The sequence below is a fragment of the Drosophila innubila genome (assembly GCF_004354385.1).
Source record: "Drosophila innubila isolate TH190305 chromosome 3R unlocalized genomic scaffold, UK_Dinn_1.0 2_E_3R, whole genome shotgun sequence".
NCBI classification, from domain to species: Eukaryota; Metazoa; Arthropoda; class Insecta; order Diptera; family Drosophilidae; genus Drosophila; species Drosophila innubila.
Window position 1 is genome coordinate 14,171,031 of NW_022995380.1, and position 19,554 is coordinate 14,190,584.

At 37.9% G+C, this 19,554-nt stretch overlaps 4 protein-coding genes across 10 annotated transcripts; 1 reads left to right on the top strand and 3 right to left on the bottom strand.

Annotated features, from left to right (window-relative positions):
* Positions 1 to 18: 18 nt before the first annotated feature.
* Positions 19 to 2,397, bottom strand: LOC117793045 (transmembrane protein 256). Its single transcript, XM_034633417.1, has 3 exons — positions 2,135 to 2,397; positions 1,761 to 2,060; positions 19 to 581 (listed from the first exon to the last, which is right to left on the bottom strand). The coding sequence occupies exons 1-3, from the start codon at positions 2,225 to 2,227 to the stop codon at positions 438 to 440; spliced, it is 537 nt and encodes a 178-aa protein (XP_034489308.1). The 5' UTR covers positions 2,228 to 2,397; the 3' UTR covers positions 19 to 437.
* Positions 2,398 to 2,697: 300 nt separating this feature from the next.
* Positions 2,698 to 3,572, bottom strand: LOC117790562 (rRNA methyltransferase 2, mitochondrial). The gene has a single exon (XM_034630042.1). The coding sequence runs from the start codon at positions 3,537 to 3,539 to the stop codon at positions 2,790 to 2,792; it is 750 nt and encodes a 249-aa protein (XP_034485933.1). The 5' UTR covers positions 3,540 to 3,572; the 3' UTR covers positions 2,698 to 2,789.
* Positions 3,573 to 3,843: 271 nt separating this feature from the next.
* LOC117790869 (serine/threonine-protein kinase/endoribonuclease IRE1) lies at positions 3,844 to 12,523 on the top strand. Its single transcript, XM_034630476.1, has 8 exons — positions 3,844 to 4,299; positions 4,411 to 4,525; positions 8,631 to 9,074; positions 9,133 to 9,355; positions 9,424 to 10,502; positions 10,639 to 10,829; positions 10,892 to 11,056; positions 11,114 to 12,523. The coding sequence occupies exons 1-8, from the start codon at positions 4,114 to 4,116 to the stop codon at positions 11,987 to 11,989; spliced, it is 3,279 nt and encodes a 1,092-aa protein (XP_034486367.1). The 5' UTR covers positions 3,844 to 4,113; the 3' UTR covers positions 11,990 to 12,523.
* An 84-nt stretch (positions 12,524 to 12,607) lies between these two features.
* Positions 12,608 to 18,734, bottom strand: LOC117791517 (calcium uptake protein 3, mitochondrial). Of its 7 annotated transcripts, XR_004618061.1 has the most exons (12): positions 18,432 to 18,733; positions 16,278 to 16,422; positions 16,107 to 16,217; positions 15,917 to 15,964; positions 15,770 to 15,852; positions 15,581 to 15,646; positions 15,331 to 15,417; positions 14,757 to 14,846; positions 14,255 to 14,660; positions 14,039 to 14,196; positions 13,181 to 13,347; positions 12,608 to 13,013 (listed from the first exon to the last, which is right to left on the bottom strand). XR_004618061.1 is itself a non-coding variant. In XM_034631302.1 (11 exons), the coding sequence occupies exons 1-11, from the start codon at positions 18,678 to 18,680 to the stop codon at positions 12,930 to 12,932; spliced, it is 1,527 nt and encodes a 508-aa protein (XP_034487193.1). In that variant the 5' UTR covers positions 18,681 to 18,732; the 3' UTR covers positions 12,848 to 12,929. The 7 variants fall into 7 exon arrangements, 6 of the variants coding, with proteins under 6 accessions (XP_034487193.1, XP_034487197.1, XP_034487195.1 ...); XM_034631302.1 differs by lacking the exon at positions 13,181 to 13,347 and having other exon boundaries at positions 12,848 to 13,013; positions 18,432 to 18,732; XM_034631306.1 differs by lacking the exons at positions 13,181 to 13,347; positions 15,331 to 15,417 and having other exon boundaries at positions 12,848 to 13,013; positions 18,432 to 18,732.
* Positions 18,735 to 19,554: the final 820 nt, after the last annotated feature.

Consider the following 19,554-nt stretch of genomic DNA (forward strand, 5'->3'; position numbering starts at 1 on the left):
TTTATTAATGTACAGGTATACAAAATAAATGTAACACTTTATTAACTTTTTATTTCCTTTATGATTTATATCCTTTATGTTGCGCATTGCCTTTTTGTTTGAGATAAGTAATCCTAACAAGTAGAACTGCATTTAAATCATCTACAAAATAGAGATGCATTTAACAAAAAGTATCTTCCATTTGCTGTAAACTTAAACTGATAACAAGTTAAAAAAGGAAATCTTAAAATGAATTTTTAAATCACTAGAACTTACATTTAAAACTAATATATTATATATAAAAAACGCGCTTTTGAAAAGCGCATAAATATATATTTATATATATATAGAGCAGCTGCTGTACACTCGTAACTTCATCTAGGCTTTAGCTTTAGCTGATTTTATAAATAGATAATTGTAACGTATTTATGTATTTCCATATCATGTGAATATCCCATTTAGACCACCAGAGATAGCCAGGCGCCGATCAAACAAAATCCTCCAATTGTAGCATAATGTTGAAGTCGCTTTTCACCGGACAGAGCACGGTAATACATGCAGCCGGAGAAAAGTGCGGTGCCAACGGTCATCATGATGCCAGTCTGCAAATAGTGAATTTAACATGGGATAATTCAAAAACAAAATATTTACTTGAAGCGCTGCATTTAAGTGTTAGACAATATACAATGTATGGCCTGCATATTTTGATGTTAGCTTTAGTTGTTGGCTTTGAAACCCGAAAAAAAAGCTCTACGATTTACTTATCGAATAAGGCTGAAAACAAAATTATTGAACAACCATTGAAAACAAAATGAAATATAAGCAGCGATATTTAAGCTGCATTTTGGTACGTTTTTAATCAAAGTATTTATAATTAAGATGAAAATAAATGAAACATTTCCTATATCCTAAGCCCATATCAGCTATGAACCTTTCATATCACCCTAAACAATGTTAATGTTAGCAATTATCGTATACAAGTTTCGTAATGTGGTATTGAAATTACTTTTAAGCTGCAATTAGTGGTTGTTGGACATTTAGCTTTAGCTTTAAAAACATTTCATATACAATCTTCACATCTTTATGAAGAAGAATTAAGAGAGCGCGTAGCATAAATCAAATAACACTCATGGTTCAATTTTTTTGTATCTGAAAAATTAAACAGCGCATAAGAATTTAACTAAGAGAGGAAGAGAGTGTGTCAATTACATATATACAAACATACAAAATTGAAAACAGACAAAAAATAATAATACATATTTATATACATATACTATATCAATGTTGAAAAGCAAATGAAAATTGTGCATAAATCAATTATTTCATTCAAAAAGTAACGCGAGTTGTTGTAAATTCCGTTCAGAAATTTAACTTTACAAATGACAAATAACAAAATAGCTTTATGATGCTCAAATAAATGGTAAATAATCAAAATTGTCCAATTTATTGCATACTTGACATTTTTCCGTATGTGTTTGTTGGCCAACAAAACAATTACGGGAAAGCCCCCCGCACACACACACCAGTGTTGCCAGAATCACAATGGATATAATAGCTAGCTTGCTGTAAAAAAAACTAGCTCACTTGTTTGCTCATAATATAATAATTTCAGAAGAGAGTATAATGATTGCAAATTATCTGAGATTATCAAACCGTTTTACAGATCACCATCTGGCTATTAGCTAATACGACTCATTAAATTTTCATAAATTTAAAATTGTCAAGTATAGCTGAAAAATGGTTATTAAAATGGCATCACTATGAAACACATTAATACTTACAAACACCGGATAGTGAGCCAGAGGCATGCACAAAAGCGCAAAGGAATGTAGGAAATGTATTCTATTGGCAACATCAGCAAATGCTTGTGCCTCCTGCTGCTCCTTTGGATCGTGGACATCTTTCAGAAAATATTTGCAATAGGCTCCCATAAAAATAGCCGACGCTCCGCCCAGGCCGGCAATTCGCACAAAGTGATAGTGGTTTCCCATTAGGCTATGCAATGGTGCTCTCAACTGCTGAGGTTGAGCTTGTATCATTATTGGGGCATCCTTCCCAGATATTTGCTTGGGGCGTAGGCCCTGAAAAAATGGTGAAGAAAAGCTATTATAAAAAATACCTGCGAAAAATGCACTTGCACAATATATGCACTTACTATCACACGCAACATGGCAGACGATGAAGAGATCACAGCACGACTAATAGGATTGCCAAGGGTTATGTATTCCATTGCATCGGCGACTGACATCTTTGTAAAGTGTTGATGACCTTCTGTATATTTTGGCGCTGGAACCAGCTGGTTTGTGTCTTTTGTGCTTAGGACTTGAGGACAATGCCAAAGCGTTGCCAGAGTGGGTGTAGTGCGCGAGCACTTTTTATCGATATTCGATTGTCCCCAAATTGTGAGTGTGAATGTTGATTTCAATGCTACTGTGTTCAGTGCTGCCAATTTTTTAGTGAAAAAAATAGGTGTTTCTGGCTGAAAAGCGTTCGAAAAATAGTTTAAAGTACGATGCAAAATAGCTAGAAATAAGCCAACTTTTTTTAACCGTCGAACAAACAACACGGTTTGAATTTATATATTTAAAAAATATTGGCTTTCAATTTACTTATTTCGGAAAAAATCTCTGCTTGTCCTTAAAATTCATTATGCAATTAACATTAAAGAAATTGGTATCTAAAGATACTTTTTAATTTACTTATTAAGGAAAACATCTCTGCCTATGCTTAAAATTTATTATGCAATTAACAATAAAGAAATTGGGATCTAAAGATACATTTACTTTGGTATATATTTAAATTAGCTAAAGTTATGTGGTCAAAGCTCCTTTAAATCCTCGCGCTAATAAAAAGTGCTCCGATGAGTCGCCACGACTGGCGCGCGGTTTAACGCGTTTAACTTTCTCATAATAGCACAGTATGTCTCGTTCCAGTTTTGGCACATCGCCATTGTCCCAGATCTTGATCACCAAATTTGCTTGTGGTGCTGACATGGCCAGAGCAAACTTAAGCACTTCATAGCATAGATTTGTGATGCTCTCCTGGTCCAGCATACGAACGCCAGTTGCATTGGGTGCCATGTCAGAGAGCACACAGTTCACTGGACGACCTGCCAGGGACTCACGTAGACGTTGCTTGGCCAGCGATGTTGTGAAATCCATTCCGCCAAAAATAGTCGCTCCTGGTACTGCATGGAAATGCAACAGGTCTATGCTGTACACTGCACCAAGAGGTGCACGTTCTATCTTCCCATTAGCGTTGGTACGCTCAACAGCCACTTGTGTCCAACTTCCCGGCGCAGCACCGCAATCCAACACGACGTCGCCCGGTTTCAGAACTCTATATTTATCATCCATTTCGAGGAGCTTAAATGCGCTGCGACAACGATAATTCAACATGCGCGCCTTTTCTACATAGGGATCGGCAAGCTGCCGTGTCAGCCAATCCTGCGAGCTTTTGCTTTTTCCTTTAAGGTTGTTGGGCTGTTGCTTGGCATGTTGCACAGAGTTCTGAGTTTGCAGGAAGCGTCGGATTAATAAATTGGCGAACGGTTGCCGCATTGTGGTAACAAAACAGCTGTTTACAATGGAAAGACCACGGTTTTAGTACATTTCACTGTTGCCAACTTAGCTATTTTATAGCTGGATCTGGCTAGTTCGTTTGCTGGAAAAATTTCAAAAATTGCTATTAGCTAGAAATCTGGCTATTTGGTTTTGCTATTTATATTTTTGGTAGAAATGTGCAAAAGTGCCGACAGTAATAAATTTAGATGCTTTCCAGACAGAAACAGCTATTGTTCCTTTATAAACTTGGCAGCACTGGTGTAGAAGGCTGCCATCCGGTCCAAAGGCTGCCACTCTGCAACATTTCCCGAGCTGCATTGCCAGGTGGCAACGTTAAAGTTTGCAGCTCTTCACGAAAAACAGTTTAGTTAAAAAACGCTACGCGACAATGACGAATGAAAGAAATACGCATTAAATAAATCTAAGCTAATGCAAGAAAGTGAAGTGACAAATAGAATCAAAATAATTAATTCAATAGTGTGAAATTATGAAACATTCGATCAACAGCAATTAATTGCAAGAGCATAAAGAAATCAACCGCAAATATAGTTTTTTCGCCGTGTTTCACGCGATGATAACAACAAAGGCGTCGTCGACGTCGTCGTTCAGAGTTTGCAAAATGAAATACTACGTATTTTGTTGCGCGTTAATTTTGCTATTGAGCGGCGTGATTGCATCAGCAACAAAGCAACAACAACAAACGACAGGTGCAAATGCCGACTCAGCAGAAGTTGTTAGCAGTGTCGAGGAAAAGACGGTAAGATTCAGCGAATATGCGGGTGCTGCTTGGTGGCCTTTGCCCCAGAAACGGCACTGCGACACATTCATTTTTAATGACAATTAACAAATTGTTTTGGTCTTTGGATAGGATTGTACGGACCTTGCCCGCGACGAGGAGGCATTGATGGTATTCTCAACGTTGGGTGGCGGGCTAACGGCAATCGATCCGATTACAAGTGAAATACGCTGGACAATAGCAGATGGTAATTACGAGCACACACACACGCACACACATACACTATTGAAAGAACGAAACCACATATTACTGTACATCAGTTGTACTTTGTTTTATACTTGTAATGCAATCGTTAAAGGTAACCCCATTTCACTCCGCGTGTCACTCTCTCACAGTGCGCGAGTGTATGTGTAAGTATACTAAGCATACTAAGCATATGGCAGCAACAATGCTCCCGCTCTCCCACTCTTCCCCACTCTTCCACTCTCTCGACACCGGCACTACTTCGACCCCGAAACTGTTGCATCAAAAGGCATTTCGCAATAATTGCTTAAAACTGCAACATAAACAAGAGCAACTTGCTCTCTCTCTCTCTGATGAGCTCATCACGCGGGCAACAAAGCATAACATGCGTGTATATATCAGAGAACTGCAACGGGTATGAAATGTTCGATCATACTCAAACATTGACTCGAACCCGTTATGATTTTTTTGCTTTGGTTAAGCGACAGGAGCGGACCGTTCGAACTGAGCGCTCGGTTCGTTCGCTCAGTTCGAACACATTGCCAGTTTGTGTTCATGACCATTTGTGTTTGTTTGTTTTTGTTCAACCACGAGCATTGATCGAACCGGCAGGCTGACTTGATTTGATGCTTACTCATTTTGTTCAAACGATCAGGTTTGGGTATGGGTATGAGCAAGGGTAGCGGTTTTGGGTATCTAAATGGGTATGGGTATGGGTATGCGAATGAGTGTCGGCTTTTGGGTATGCAATCAGGTATGGGTATGGGTGTGAGAATGGGTATTGGTTTTGGGTATCTAAATGGGTATGGGTATGGGTATGAGTATGGCCGTGCGCATGGTTGCCTGCGTTTGGTTATGCAGGCTTGCAAGCGAATACATACGCGTATGTTTTTTTTTTGTACTCTTGTTAGTTAGTTGGTATTAAAATTATTATTGAATGGCAAAATAAATTTATGACAAAGAAATAATAATTGAAAATATATGAATAGCTTTATTTTGAAAATAATAAAAAAAAACGTGTTATTATTAATAAATATTATTTTTGCTTTTTTAAAATGAACTTATGCTTAAAGTATTTTACTGACTGCATTTTTTAAATAAATTAAACGAAGGAAGCTAATTATTATTAACTTATTTCTAGAAGTTAATTTTAAGGTTTATTTAAAATTATTGACGAAACTATAGTTGTAAATTTTATTTACCCAATCCTAAAAGTTATACTTATTCAAGCAAAAGTAAAATTTTATCTTTTCTTAGACCTGTACAATACATACTATTTCTTTCACATACACATTTTAGTGTAAAAGTAAACGCCGCGCGTGCTCGCTATTGCGCGCTCTGTCGCACTCTTGTTAAGCACAGGCACTCAAGCTCATACCCATACCCATACCCATTTAGATACCCAAAACCGATACCCATGCTCATACCCATACCCATACCTGATTGCATACCCAAACGCCGACACTCATTCGCATACCCATACCCATACCCATTTAGATACCCAAAACCGACACATGTTTTCACACCCATACCCATACCTACCCAAGTTCGAAGCATACCCAAACCAAAACTTGGCTTTGGGTTTCGTCACAAACGAACCTCAATCCGGTTGAGTAGTTCGTAAACAAACAATCACGCTCGATACTCGATCGTAAACAGAGACGCGCGGAACCTGATCGAACACGCTGCGCCCGAGTGGTTGAGTTGATTTGGTTGAATTTTCTGCACACATGTTCGATCATACTCGAACATACCCAATGCAGCTCTCTGGTATATATATACATACATATATACGTATGTATGTAGGTATAAATATTTACATTTGTGTGTGTAGGCTTTTACCGCCCGGCTTCGGATTCGTCTCCAAAGTTTCCCTCTCATCCGATTTGTTTTTTTTGTGTATGTTTTACTGATAACAGAAATGTTTACTTGTCTACGTATGCATGCGCACACACGCAATCACTTTCTATAGAATAGACGACAGATTTTTTTAAATTAAACTGCCATCGCAACTAAAACATTTTTTGAGGATACGCTAAATTGTTTGCATGCATAAGAATACCCAATAAAAGACCACAAAGAAGTATTATAACTTAAAGTAAATGTTTTTAACTGGCATAATTTAATTTTTAGTCTATACAAATTTCGTTAATCAAATTGTATATTGTATCTAGTTAACTAAACTCTGTTGTACTTTTGTGACATTCTAAAAAAAATTAGATAAGGTCGCAAGCTATATAATAGCTCTGTAGTAATTATTTGTACAGGGTATAATGGTATTTGGTTAATTTATAGTTGAAAAATTGTCAACGGAAAAACACATAAATATGTATCTTTGAATTTGTGTGTTATTTGTTTTATGTTTGCTTGCTGAATTATTGCTATTAATAGAGCATGTTTGTTTGTTTTTCCCTTGATTGTGTGTTAGAATTTGCTTTATCAAGAAAAATATTGTATTGGTATTCTCCCGTTGGTTATCTTTAAAACCCAGACGATTATTAAATATTATTTGTTATTTATGAGAGTTGAGTAGAATCACCATGCGGCTCTAGTCGGTAATTTAGACAACGTGCATAGACTGGAAAATTGAACGCCCCCTTTTAAGATTGTTGGAAGCGATAAATGAAACAGGCATGTCAATTGTACATAGATATATGACCATATGTGTATGTGGCGAGTGTAATATGTATTTCAAATTGAAAATTTAACGCTGCTTTCTGTGTGGCTTTTCATTTCCTGCAAATGAATTGGAAAACACATGTGGACAACATCTGAGCTCACTTTTTCAGGCTAGTCAAAGTATTTGAAACATTTAATGGCTGATTATTTGGAACAAAGTTAGGATCACTAAAATATGACAAATTATGCATTAATGCAATTGGTCAGCCATAACAGATATATTTAAGATTTATCGCTCCAGATATGGATATGAAAATGGTACTGAGTATTACCTCATCACATGTCCGAGCGGATCGATGTCTCTGCCGTTATTTGATTAGAATGCGCATGCTAATTAAAGTGAGCGGTGAGGCGGGTTAAATGACCTAGCATAAGTGTAGAGAAATGTTAAACCCTACTAGCTCTAAAACTACTTGTATTATTTCTCTCTTTTGTGTTCTCTTGCTCTCTTTTTCGAGCAATTAACATCGGCTTGTGTGGGTTAATTAGTGATAAGGCTCGACACGAGAAATGGGCGCGCAAGCAACGCAATTGCCGATAAAGCCGTCACATTGTTTCCTTGTTGCCGTCTACCCGCAACATCTCAAATTCTACTCACTACAACAAATAATAACACCTAATTTAACCGATATGGCTTACTGCCTGCATTTTATGATTATAAAATGTTACAAAGAACTCACAAACACATTCTAGAGCTGGCAGTGATAAATGGTGTACGGGTAGTGGCTGTACTTATATGTATATAACCTGAAATAAGTAGTAATATTTCACTATTTGTCATTTTGGCCATGTATATGCACTTGTTATAATTACATCAACTCATTAAACAATGGTATATCAGAAATGTGTATCAACGAAGTACATTAAATTTTATACACAGTAACTGATTGATTTGAAAAATTTGTTTATGATAGTTTGATTATATATTGAAATAAGATTATTGGTTTTGTAACTAAATACGGACATTTTTCTCACAGGTTATTATATCATGAATCAAATTAGTTGAGGTTTCTTTCTTTAAGTGCAACTTTATTTATAGGCTGATAATTTGCTATCTTAAAAGATAATTGCACAGAGAATGTATTAGCATACACCTGTGCCAGGGGAGGCACCTGCACTCGCTAATCAAATATGTGCTCAAGTGTTTTGAGACTCCTTATATCAATAGAAGATTGTCTTGAAATTTACCTCCAAGACAGTGTGGTAGTTATTTAAACAACAAATTTTGTTTATTCCCTGTGTACAAAATTGTGGAATAGGCGGTTTCTATCGTAGGTATTTCTTAAGTTTCATTAAGATCAACTTTACACAATCTGTAAATTATTATTAAAGTTATTAAATTATTATATTAAATATTACGAAAAAAATCTGTAAATTAAAAATATATATATCTGCAAGGATTATTTTTACATTCATATCTTTTATTACAGACCCACCTATTGTTGCGGAACCACAACAGAATGTGCAGGTTCCACATTATCTGCCTGATCCACGTGATGGCAGCATATATCAATTAGGCCAAATGGGAAACCTTAAGAAGTTGCCTTATACTATACCACAGTTGGTGGCCAATGCGCCTTGTCGCTCCTCCGACGGCATTTTATACTCGGGCAAGAAGAGCGACACATGGTACATAGTCGATCCCAAGACGGGTAGACGTGAGAAGGTCATGGACTTTGGAGATGCCAATATGGAGGGCAAGGAAGGTGATCAGATTGGCTGGGCCACGTCGCGTGCCATTTATTTGGGACGTACTCAATATACGGTCATGATGTATGACAGCCTGGCCAAGGATAAGAATGCAAAGCCCTGGAACATAACATTCTATGATTATAATGCACTCAGTGCACCGCCAGAGTTGGCCAAGGAATACGGTAAAGAAAAACAATTTTAGATTATTTGTCTTTGTCTTAAACAGTTTCTATATTACAGAGTACATTCACCTGACCACCACAAGCAATGGTCAAATTGTCACCCTGGATCGCAAGCAGGGCAAGTTTTTGTGGCAACGAGACCTAAACAGTCCTGTGGTTGCGGCATTTTTACTGGGACCTGATGGACTGCTCAGTGTGCCTTTTACGACGGTCTCTGATGAGGCCTACGAAGCTATTTTGGAGGAGTCAAAAATTGGCAATGTGAACACTGTAAAACTATTGTATGTTGATGAATTCATCAAAATCGAAACCCAACTCGACTAAATCTATTCATTTCTTTATATCACAGCCAATCCCTTTACGTTGGCGAGCATCAGCGCGGTCTTTATGCGTTGCCATCGTTGGTGGACAAAAATACGCCCCGAATTTCTACAACGCCTCCCATCAAGCTGTTGGATGGCCCTGTTGCGGAGCTAAACAATAAGAAAGATCATGATCCACGAACAATTTATATCAATGATATGCTTCAGGGCAATCCGGGCATTATGCTTGGTCATTACAATATGCCCAACGAGGGCAAGGGCAATCTGCATCTTTCACCAACGCCGTCTTCAAGCAAGGATGTACACAGTCTGGCCACAATACACAACTATAATGATGGATATGGCCTATTGGCCAACAACGAAAAGAATGCAGCTGATATTGGCGTGCAAACGGAGCCGGAAATAGTGGAGATTACCATCGAGCCGCGACCGAACACAATTAATCGGACTAAAACCATCATTATCGCAAATAGCAACAAGGTTCAAGCATTCATTAATGAATGGTTCATGGATCATCCAAGTGGAAAGGTGCATCAGATACTGATTGTCATTGTTATGGGAATGATTGCGTTGTTCTGGTACACATGCAGCACAATGAGGGAGTTGCAAAAGCAGAGCGAGAACGGTTCCAAGACGATGGCTCAGCAGGCCGCAACTGGCAGTACAAATGGAAGCAATGGCAGTAATGGTAGCAACATTAGTGCTCAGGATCTTGTTGATCTAGGCCAAGGACAAGTTCGTGTGGGCAAAATCAGTTTCAACTCCAACGAAGTGTTGGGCAAGGGCTGCGAGGGCACCTTTGTCTTCAAGGGCAACTTCGAGGAACGTTTTGTGGCCGTCAAGCGTCTGTTACCCGAGTGTTTCACTTTTGCTGATCGTGAAGTGGCACTACTACGCGAGTCTGATGCCCACGAGAATGTCGTGCGTTATTTCTGCACCGAACAGGATCGCCAGTTTCGATATATTGCCGTGGAACTATGCGCAGCCACACTCCAGGACTACACAGAAGGGGATCGTTCATTGGAACTGCGTCAGCAAATAGATATTTGGCAGGTGCTAGTTCAGTCAGCAGCTGGACTCAGTCATCTGCATTCTCTAGATATTGGTAAGCATATAAAAAAGTTATTATCATTATTATGATAATTTGCCACGAAATGTGTAAGGGTATTAAAGGAGGAGTGAGAGACCTCTCTGGGCGACGAGCTAAGTTGCTTTAAGTTAACAATTTCTCTTCTTTGCAGTTCATCGGGATATTAAGCCACAGAATGTGTTGCTGTCGCTGCCTGATGTCAAGGGCAAGGTTCGTGTTATGATCTCGGATTTTGGACTGTGCAAGAAACTAAATTTTGGGCGCACCAGTTTTTCGCGTCGATCGGGCGTGACTGGCACTGATGGCTGGATAGCTCCTGAGATGATGCGTGCCCAACGCACCGTAAGTCCAATATTCGTAGAGATTATCTCAAATTGAGTTGCTCATGGTTTCAATTATTACAGACTACAGCCGTGGATATCTTCTCACTCGGCTGCGTTTACTACTATGTGTTGAGCGGTGGTCATCATGCCTTTGGTGACACACTCAAAAGACAGGCCAATATACTCTCCCATGACTACAATCTGGCCAAGTTGCGTGCTGACGGCGCTGAAGAACATAACAAAACTGTAAGCTCACGAATTCTCGATAACTCATATAAAATATTTATTCATATACATTTTTAGATATTGGCCGAGCAACTGATATCTGATATGATACACAGAGATGCTCAATCACGTCCACCGGCGCGTTGCATTGGCAACCATCCACTGTTTTGGGATGAGCCCAAAATGCTCAGCTTTTTACAGGATGTAAGCGATCGTGTGGAGAAATTGCAGTTTACAGCCGAGCCACTCAAATCGCTGGAAAAGAATGGACGTATTGTGGTCCTGGACGATTGGAACGTGCATTTGGATCCGTTGATAACCGATGATCTGAGAAAGTATCGCGGCTACATGGGCGCCAGTGTACGTGATTTGTTGCGAGCACTGCGAAATAAGAAGCACCACTATCACGAGCTCACTGCAGAGGCTCAGGAGCTGCTCGGTTGCGTACCACATGAGTTCACCAACTACTGGGTGGATCGATTCCCGCAGCTTATCTCACATGCGTATCATGCATTCAGTATTTGCTCGAATGAGCCCATCTTCAAGCCGTACTACAGCACTGGCTTTCACTTTTCGCGTCCCTGGTACTTTGATGCCGACGATGCGCTGTTTCCAATGCTGATGCGAGATCCCAAGCCGCTGCCCAAGGTGGGAAGCCCCAAAAAGACGCCCCCGGCGCCCTCATCCTTAGCACAACAGCAGTTGAAACAGCGTAAGGGCGCCTACAACTTTCGGAAACAAGTCAACGAGGAAGTGATACCTGGCGTGGGACTCCAACGTAATCTGGATCTGGATACGCAGATTGCGAATGCGGATATAGACAGACGTGATGTGTTTGCGAATTTTAAATTTCGCCGATCCAAACCAGGTAATCGGAACTACACAGCTAATCCTAAGGAGCAGGACAAGGAGAAATATGTTAGCTGGACCTTGCCAGCAGCTACAACGGATTAGAATGAAAACTGAAACACAACATCACTGTTGTAGTTGTAAATCGTTTATTATCAATAATATTAGTATAATTATTATAATTTCATCTGTGCAATTTTTTTATGCAACTATTCCAAAACAATTCCCATTCAATTTCGTGTTCTTAGCTAAATGTTTAGATAAAATTTAACGAGAAAATTGATAAAACAAAACGTACTGATCGAAATTCATACGAAAGCTAGATCTATTTTTATATAAGTATGTATAATCTCTAGGCAAGTGAAAATAGAATGAGAAGTGTGTTAATCGAATGCACGGAATTTAACTGTGATAATTTAATGTAGTTTTGTTTAATGCCCAAGTGCAAGTTTTTATAGAAAATAGTCCAAGTTTTATATATAACATTAACGTATGTATATTTATATTAGTTAAGTACTCCTCAAGACCCTGCTCCCCAAGACGATAAAAATAAGATACATTTTGTTAGAATTATCTACAGCTATACAACTAAATAATAATGCACTTATTAGTATTAAACATTTCGTTATAACAACCAAATTTCGTTTCAATTAATAACATTTTTTTTGTACTTTATTGAATGCCTTAATTTTACTAAATTGAATAATAAAATAAATATATATTTAAATAAATATTGTGTTTATTTTTTGTTTGATTTCTTTTAAATTAACAACAGCATTTGTTTGTGTTAATTGCTCATAAAGTTCTCAAATCATATAACAAAGTTTGGCATAACGAATTTCGTTTAACAAATTCAAAAATAATTTAATTATTTAACAATAACAAATAGTTTCTTTTAAGTACTTTGAGCTAACACAAGAGATTTGAATTCTTTGGAAGAAAAAATTGGTAACTAGAATTTTGTTTTGGTTCATTTTGGCGTAGCTTTCGATTCATCTTCAATGCAGCAAACCTGGATTGGATTAGGACTCCACGTATTCGTTAATTAGTTGGATCCTTTCTTTAACGCTTTCATTTCGTGATGCAGGCAGAACTTAAAGGCATCCCAGCCCTCATTCTTGGCCACTGACTGTAAGGCAACAGTTGGCTATTAGTTAATACCACAAATTGAGGAACACATATCATAGTTTATTGTTGTTGAACGAGTATGAAAGTGGGAGATACGACTAGTGAATGATAAGCAGCAGAAACACGGAGAGCGAAATAATACTGGGGTTTCACATGGCCTAAACTAACCTTTGCATCGCCATCGGATTTATTTGATTTCTGACCATCATCATCACCAGTCTAAGAATAACAAAAAAGCAAATAAAACTGATTGCTAATCGCGATACGTATATCTTTGGACTCGTATTATGTCGTCAGCTCAATTTAATCGGTCACATTTAAAGTGAGTCACATCGCTGGTAAATTAAATATATTTGATTAACTAATAAAAAACAAGTGCTAATTAACTAATGGATGTGATGACATTGAAGATATGTGCAAAAGGTGTGAATAGAAATCAAATGAATTCAAGGAAAACGAAAAGACTATGGACATACTATAATTGAGGTACTGTTGTTGTATTGCAGAAATGTCCGTAAAGTTTTGTTATGCATTAAATAAAGTGATGAATAATAATTAGAAATATATATTAATATTTTAAAACATAAAAAATAAAAAGTCAAAATTATTGTATGTATAGAATTTTAATATGTTTATGGCCAATCAATATTTTAAATATGTAATATTATTATTAAAATTGTATAATGCGTGCTATAGACCAATTGAGTCGTTAAACAATTGGTCACAATACAAATTAAATAATTAATAAATATAAATAGATATTAAAGCTTAAGCAAAAACACAAATATTAGGCTTAAAAGTAAAAACCAATAAACAAGCACAACATTTAAGGCACTTTTACAAGGACACACAGTTAAGCGGAACAACAAATAAAAGCGATGTAGATGTTTAATGCCAAAGCGCATCGCTGTCAATGTAGAAATCCAAGTGACGACAGACGCTATGGCGCCAGGCTTGGAACATGGGATACTCAGGATCATCGTATGTATCCAGCGCCTCATTGTAATCAAAGAAACGACCACTTACTCTAAAGCCCCGATGCAATCGATCCTTCATAATCGCTATAAACTCCTTATAGTGCAACAGTCCATCGCCATCCGCATCGAATATGGCAAAGACAGTGTCAATCAAATGCTCACTAAGACTGTACCCAGTGCAGATCTTAGCGGCACGTCCGAACTCATCTGGAAAGTCAAACATTTTAAATCAATCAATGCAAATCTGATAGAGACAATTTCTCACCCTTGGAGATGGCACGATCGGCCAGCGTGTACATTCGCATTGCAATGGTGAAGTCATCCAAATTGTTCAGAAAATGACAAAAATCGCGAAAATCATTAAAGGAAATTCCCTTCTCATCCTTGACCCGATGCAGCAGTCGCTCTAGGAACACATCGTACTCATCCGTGGCCAGATAAGTATAGCGTAATAGAATTTTGGCAAAGTCCAACTCAGTTATATGAGTTTGGCCCTTGGAGAACTCGTTGAACTCCAGTTCGAGCACCTCCGTTTGCAAATTGTCCATGAAGCGATAGAAGTTGTCATAGTTAATGAATCCCGTGCCGCGTTTGCCAAACAAATGCAACTGCAACGTAGTGGATACCTGATGACGTCGCTGCAGTCCCTCAGTATCATTTGCATAATCGCGCTGTAAATTATCATAACAAATTGTTAATATCTTAGTTGGATTCGTTAAATTATGTTAGTCACGCGTCATAAGTTCAGGCAGCATGCTTGACATTACCTCGTCTGGTTGTTCAGGTAAGTCCTCTTCATCTTTTTTCAATTGATCGCCGTGCTTCTCATTCCAAGCGCCACTGAATATGCGCTCCATCTGGGATTTTATATACATTACGGATATGTGGAGGAGGATAGGGGTCGTTAGATGGGGAGAGAAGATAAGTTAGGTGGTTATACGTGGGTAATTGGTAACATTTTCAGTTTTCGGTAAAGAACGGGTTTGAAATAAACGTAAAGAACAAAACAATTCGTAACATAAGTGCAAAAACGTGGCAAAAATTCATAAGCATATAAATAAAAAAGTGGGGGATGAAAAAGTATAAATATACAAAGCAAATGGTGGTGTTGTTGTCTCATAAAGCGCTGTATATAACAACAAAACCAAAAATAACATAACTTAACGTAAAACTATGCTAAGCTGCTACATATGTGTTAACAGTTGGGAACAGTTTACAATTCGTGTCACAGTCAAAAAACAACATAATCAAATGTAACGTAACATAAGGAAACGTATAACTATGCGCAGTATTTTTGGAAGCAAAGCCAAAGTTCTGATTCGTAGTTCTCAGCACACTTACAAATCCCCTCGGTTTTGGACTTGCTTCCGAAGTGCGCTTATTGTCCTTAGACGTATTCGGCTCCTCATAAGGTACTAAACGAAGCAGCTAAATCATCAAATCAAATAAATTATATTGTAATTAAAATCAAAAAGAATTCTCGACTCATCAAACGCTTACTTTCTTGCGTCAATGCTGGCTAATTTTGGTTTGTTTTTTAAATAGATTTAACGTTAGTAAAAAAATATATTAAAACAAAAATTAAGCTTACAATTTCCTTTGTTTTCGGATCAACGTCTTGTATGTGTTTAAAGGCACCGGCCAAAATTGAAACAATCTGTTGGTTGGGTAAGTTTAAGAAATTATACAAAATTAAAAATAATAGTGAAGTACAAATTAAAAAGGGGACACTTAAACAAACACAAACATAGACAAAAGACATTATTTTATTGATACTTACGACTAGAAACTCGATCTTTTCCACGCGCTGATTGCCATCGGTGTCGAACATGTTGAAAGCAATGCGAAAGCCCGATTTGGGCTCTGCAATAAAATAACATTAGTAAAAAGTGTTTCTAAATATATTATGGATTTATTGTTAACTTACTTGTCAATACGGAGAGCAAAAATAAGTACTCCGTGTAGGAAACGATGCCTTAAAAAAACGAAAGATTATTTAATGTACGTGTATAAGCCGTTGTCATTAATATTATAATCAGGGAGTATCACAGCAACCGTTTCATTTTCAGTACCGGTTATCCTATTATAAATCCAAATAAAGAGTCGAGTAATCTTACCTTTATCTCTGAGATTACGAAATAGACGCGAGGAACCCTTTTTCACTGGTGGCGTTTGATCCTTGTATTTCTCCACCTCTTCTGTGCTGAGAACACGACGCTTAAGACGTGCTGCAAAAGTTTTAGAACTTGATTAAAGCAATGCCATGATTTGAAGAGTGTAGTACTCACGTCTGGGTTCCTGTTCCACCACAGATTCAAGAAAGTCCTGTGGGGTCATGTACAACTGATCGTCGTACTCCACAGAGGCGAACTTGATGAAACGCCTTTCTCGAGCGGTGAGCTTGATATTCTCCAGCTCCGTCTCGTCACGGTGCTTTATTGATAGACGATAAAAGATGAATCGTTGGGTAATTTAATACATGTCCACATACATATATGGTAAGAATATATAATTGGCATAAATCAGCGAAGTGATTGGATCGCCTTAATTTCCGCCGATTGCTCACAAAGGCCGGCGGCACCGCAGACAGAGTCAGGAATACTGATCGATATCGGAACTCTGGCTGAGCGTCTGGTGACGTTTTGATTAATGTTCAATTCACGACTTGAAGTTCATTTAAATATCAGGATTTTGTAGTCAGTTGTGTGTGGGGCTTTAAACTGTGATATTGATGAGCTGCCGTCGCTGGACAGGATTCCCACGTTAAGCATGGCTAATCCAATTGCCAAATAAAGTGCATAATTGATACGGCAACAAGAATTTTGGTCGCATATAATAAATTGACATAAGCTCCATAAATCTGACATTTAATGCCACACACACAACATGTAGCCACTGCCCCAGGAATATGACTCAATTTGAACTCAATGTACGCGTTTTTCTCTCTCTCTCTCTCGTTGTCTGGGCCATACATATGTCTGCAGGCAGCCCCCAAAATATCAAGAAAAAAAAAGGCCAATGCGCAATTTGAATGTTAGACATGTGCAACAGCAGCAACAGACGGAGCACTTTACGCCCACACCCACGCCCACGACCCGCAAGAGAATCGTGTGATAATTCTTCATAACTGGGCTGACATCATCCAGACAAGACAAAACAAGACAAGAGAAGGAGAACCACAAGTCGCTGCAGGCACTGGATTTATAGTTAACAATTAAAACTCATTCATCATCATCATCAGGCGCAATTTCAGTCACAGTCGCAGTCGAAGTCGCAGTTGTCATAACTTGGCTCAGGGACTTGGCACATGTCAGGGACGCCTTTTGGACCAACATCCAAATGAGAAACCACGCCTGCGTCTGGCATTGGCATAGTGGGTGTATCAAATCGGTAAACAGATCGATTGATAGATAAATTTTCAGTAACTGACACTCTGTCAGCATTCAACAACATTGTCAGTCAGGTGCGTGGGCGGAGTTCGCAGCTACTTGCCACTTCATCATATAACCAAATGCACTTTTCATTCTTCAAGGTGTGTGGCATGATTATCTATTCGGTTTCAACAAAAATTCTGCTGCATTTAGATTAGAACTTTACATGTAAATGTTTCAAAGTCGACAGATATCAGGATTAAGATGTTGTGACAGATATGTTAATTGCACTCTTGAAAGTTGTTAAATATTTACAAACCAATATCAATGTCAACTATAAAAAGGAGAGAGTTTTTACAATGAATCCTGAATATTATTTGTTTAATTGATTCTAATAATTTCTTAATAATATATCAACTGCATTTTACTACCAAGTAATTTCCCAAGAAACTGCGATAAATCGTAATGTAACCCACATTAACTTGGCGTTTGATAAATAATTCCCCAAGCACTTAATGTAAATATTGGTTCTTCACACCCTAGAAAAAATATATGCTTATCAGAGCGTTGGCACGCAACTCACGTCAACAATTTTGGGTCTGCCCCACTCAAATCAGACAATGTCAACAGGTTTGAAAACTACTCGTTATTGTTGTTGGTGTTATTTGTTCAATGAACTTGAGCACGAAACAACAACAACAACCACAGCGCTGTAAACGGCGTCCCAAAAAATGATTCAGACCATGAACTATTTCTAATGCTAGAAGCGATTTCAAAATGAGTAATCGTTTGTAGTAAGCAACAGTCAAACTAAAAATTGCAGCGAATGCTTTGAGCAAAACAAAAGCAAAAATCATTAATCGTCAAACAGCTGATGTATTAGGTGTAACGCAACGTAACGTAACGCAACAGCTGGCTGTGCGTAACGTAAGCTGCCCCAAGCTAAAAATAACTGCGCGAGTCTTTTACGGTCATTTATTGACTTTTCCACTGTGACTTTCCCACTAACTTTACACACGCACACACACAATTCACTGTAAAGACAACTGTTATTGTTTTTCCTTTGTTTACCAGGCTCTTTTTTCTCATTGCATTCGCCTTATTGACGGAACTTCGAAATGTGATAAATGCTGCCAGTGCCGCCAAAGAGACAGCGCTGCAGCCCAAAAGCGACAGCAGGCGACGATTGTTTTTCGGCTGTAAGTTTGGTCGATACCCGAAGCTGGCATTTCTGTAGAACGATTTGCAAACTGCTAAACGCTGTCTTGTTGTAATAAATGCACTGGATTTAACCGTTAATCGCGCCACTACGTTTGCCATGATGAAAGGCTTTGAGAGAAAATACCTAAACCAAATGACAAATAGAAAAACGTAAGGCCCTCTATGCTGCGGTCTTATCACGTAGTGAGAGCATAGCGTTGCCACATAGGCAAACGGTGCGCAGAGTTGTATGCGACATGCGGGCAATTGGCGGGTATTTAAAATTTGTATGTTAAATAGTCAAACGTAAAACTAGAATTTAAGCATTAGAAAATGTCATTACTTTTTAAACTTGTTTATATAAAATAAGAATATTGATAATTTACCGCAATTGACATTAATTTGTATGAATCACTCATAAAATAGACAATGGTAAAATTTGAATTTAAATTTTATGGAGTGTAACTATGTTTTCTACTAAATTTGTTACTTCATATTTGTAGAGTGTCCGACAATAGCTTATGCTAATTATTCATAAATATTAAATCATTTTTAACAAAAAATATTTCTGCAAATTAATATTCAATGGTCATGTTTAGATATCAATCAGAAAGTTCCTTATAATTGGATAAATAGAAAATCCCCTGATAATTTGGAATAATAAATAAATAAAAAAATTTCAGAAAGTGGCGATATTCCCTCGAATTGTCTAATCGCATTAACAAGAAAATTGCAAGCCGCATCAAAACCACCGGCGTATAGGGGACTACGTGCCCAAATTCACACAAGTTCCCCATTAACGCAATTCTTAAAATGATTTTAAAATCCTGGCAACGTGTGGTTTTACCGGAACAGCAAACATTTGACGCATATTTGCTAATTTCGGATTTTTATTAGGCATGTCCGAATTGGCTTATGACGCGCCCGCACCTTTTGAATCGCTGCGTCAATTTCCAAGTCCAAAGCTCAAATGACTCACATGAAATACACGAAA

Coding starts and splice junctions, on each gene's coding strand:
- LOC117793045 (XM_034633417.1), bottom strand. CDS start 2,227: ATGTCAGTCGCCGATGCAATGGAATACATAACCCTTGGCAATCCTATT. Junction 2,061..2,134: donor CTGCCATGTTGCGTGTGATA/GTAAGTGCATAT, acceptor CCATTTTTTCAG/GGCCTACGCCCCAAGCAAAT. Junction 582..1,760: donor TGGCTCACTATCCGGTGTTT/GTAAGTATTAAT, acceptor CACTATTTGCAG/ACTGGCATCATGATGACCGT.
- LOC117790562 (XM_034630042.1), bottom strand. CDS start 3,539: ATGCGGCAACCGTTCGCCAATTTATTAATCCGACGCTTCCTGCAAACT.
- LOC117790869 (XM_034630476.1), top strand. CDS start 4,114: ATGATAACAACAAAGGCGTCGTCGACGTCGTCGTTCAGAGTTTGCAAA. Junction 4,526..8,630: donor ACGCTGGACAATAGCAGATG/GTAATTACGAGC, acceptor CTTTTATTACAG/ACCCACCTATTGTTGCGGAA. Junction 10,830..10,891: donor TGATGCGTGCCCAACGCACC/GTAAGTCCAATA, acceptor CAATTATTACAG/ACTACAGCCGTGGATATCTT.
- LOC117791517 (XM_034631301.1), bottom strand. CDS start 18,680: ATGGCAAACGTAGTGGCGCGATTAACGGTTAAATCCAGTGCATTTATT. Junction 15,418..15,580: donor ATCCGAAAACAAAGGAAATT/GTAAGCTTAATT, acceptor TTGATGATTTAG/CTGCTTCGTTTAGTACCTTA. Junction 14,847..15,330: donor GTCCAAAACCGAGGGGATTT/GTAAGTGTGCTG, acceptor ATAAAATCCCAG/ATGGAGCGCATATTCAGTGG.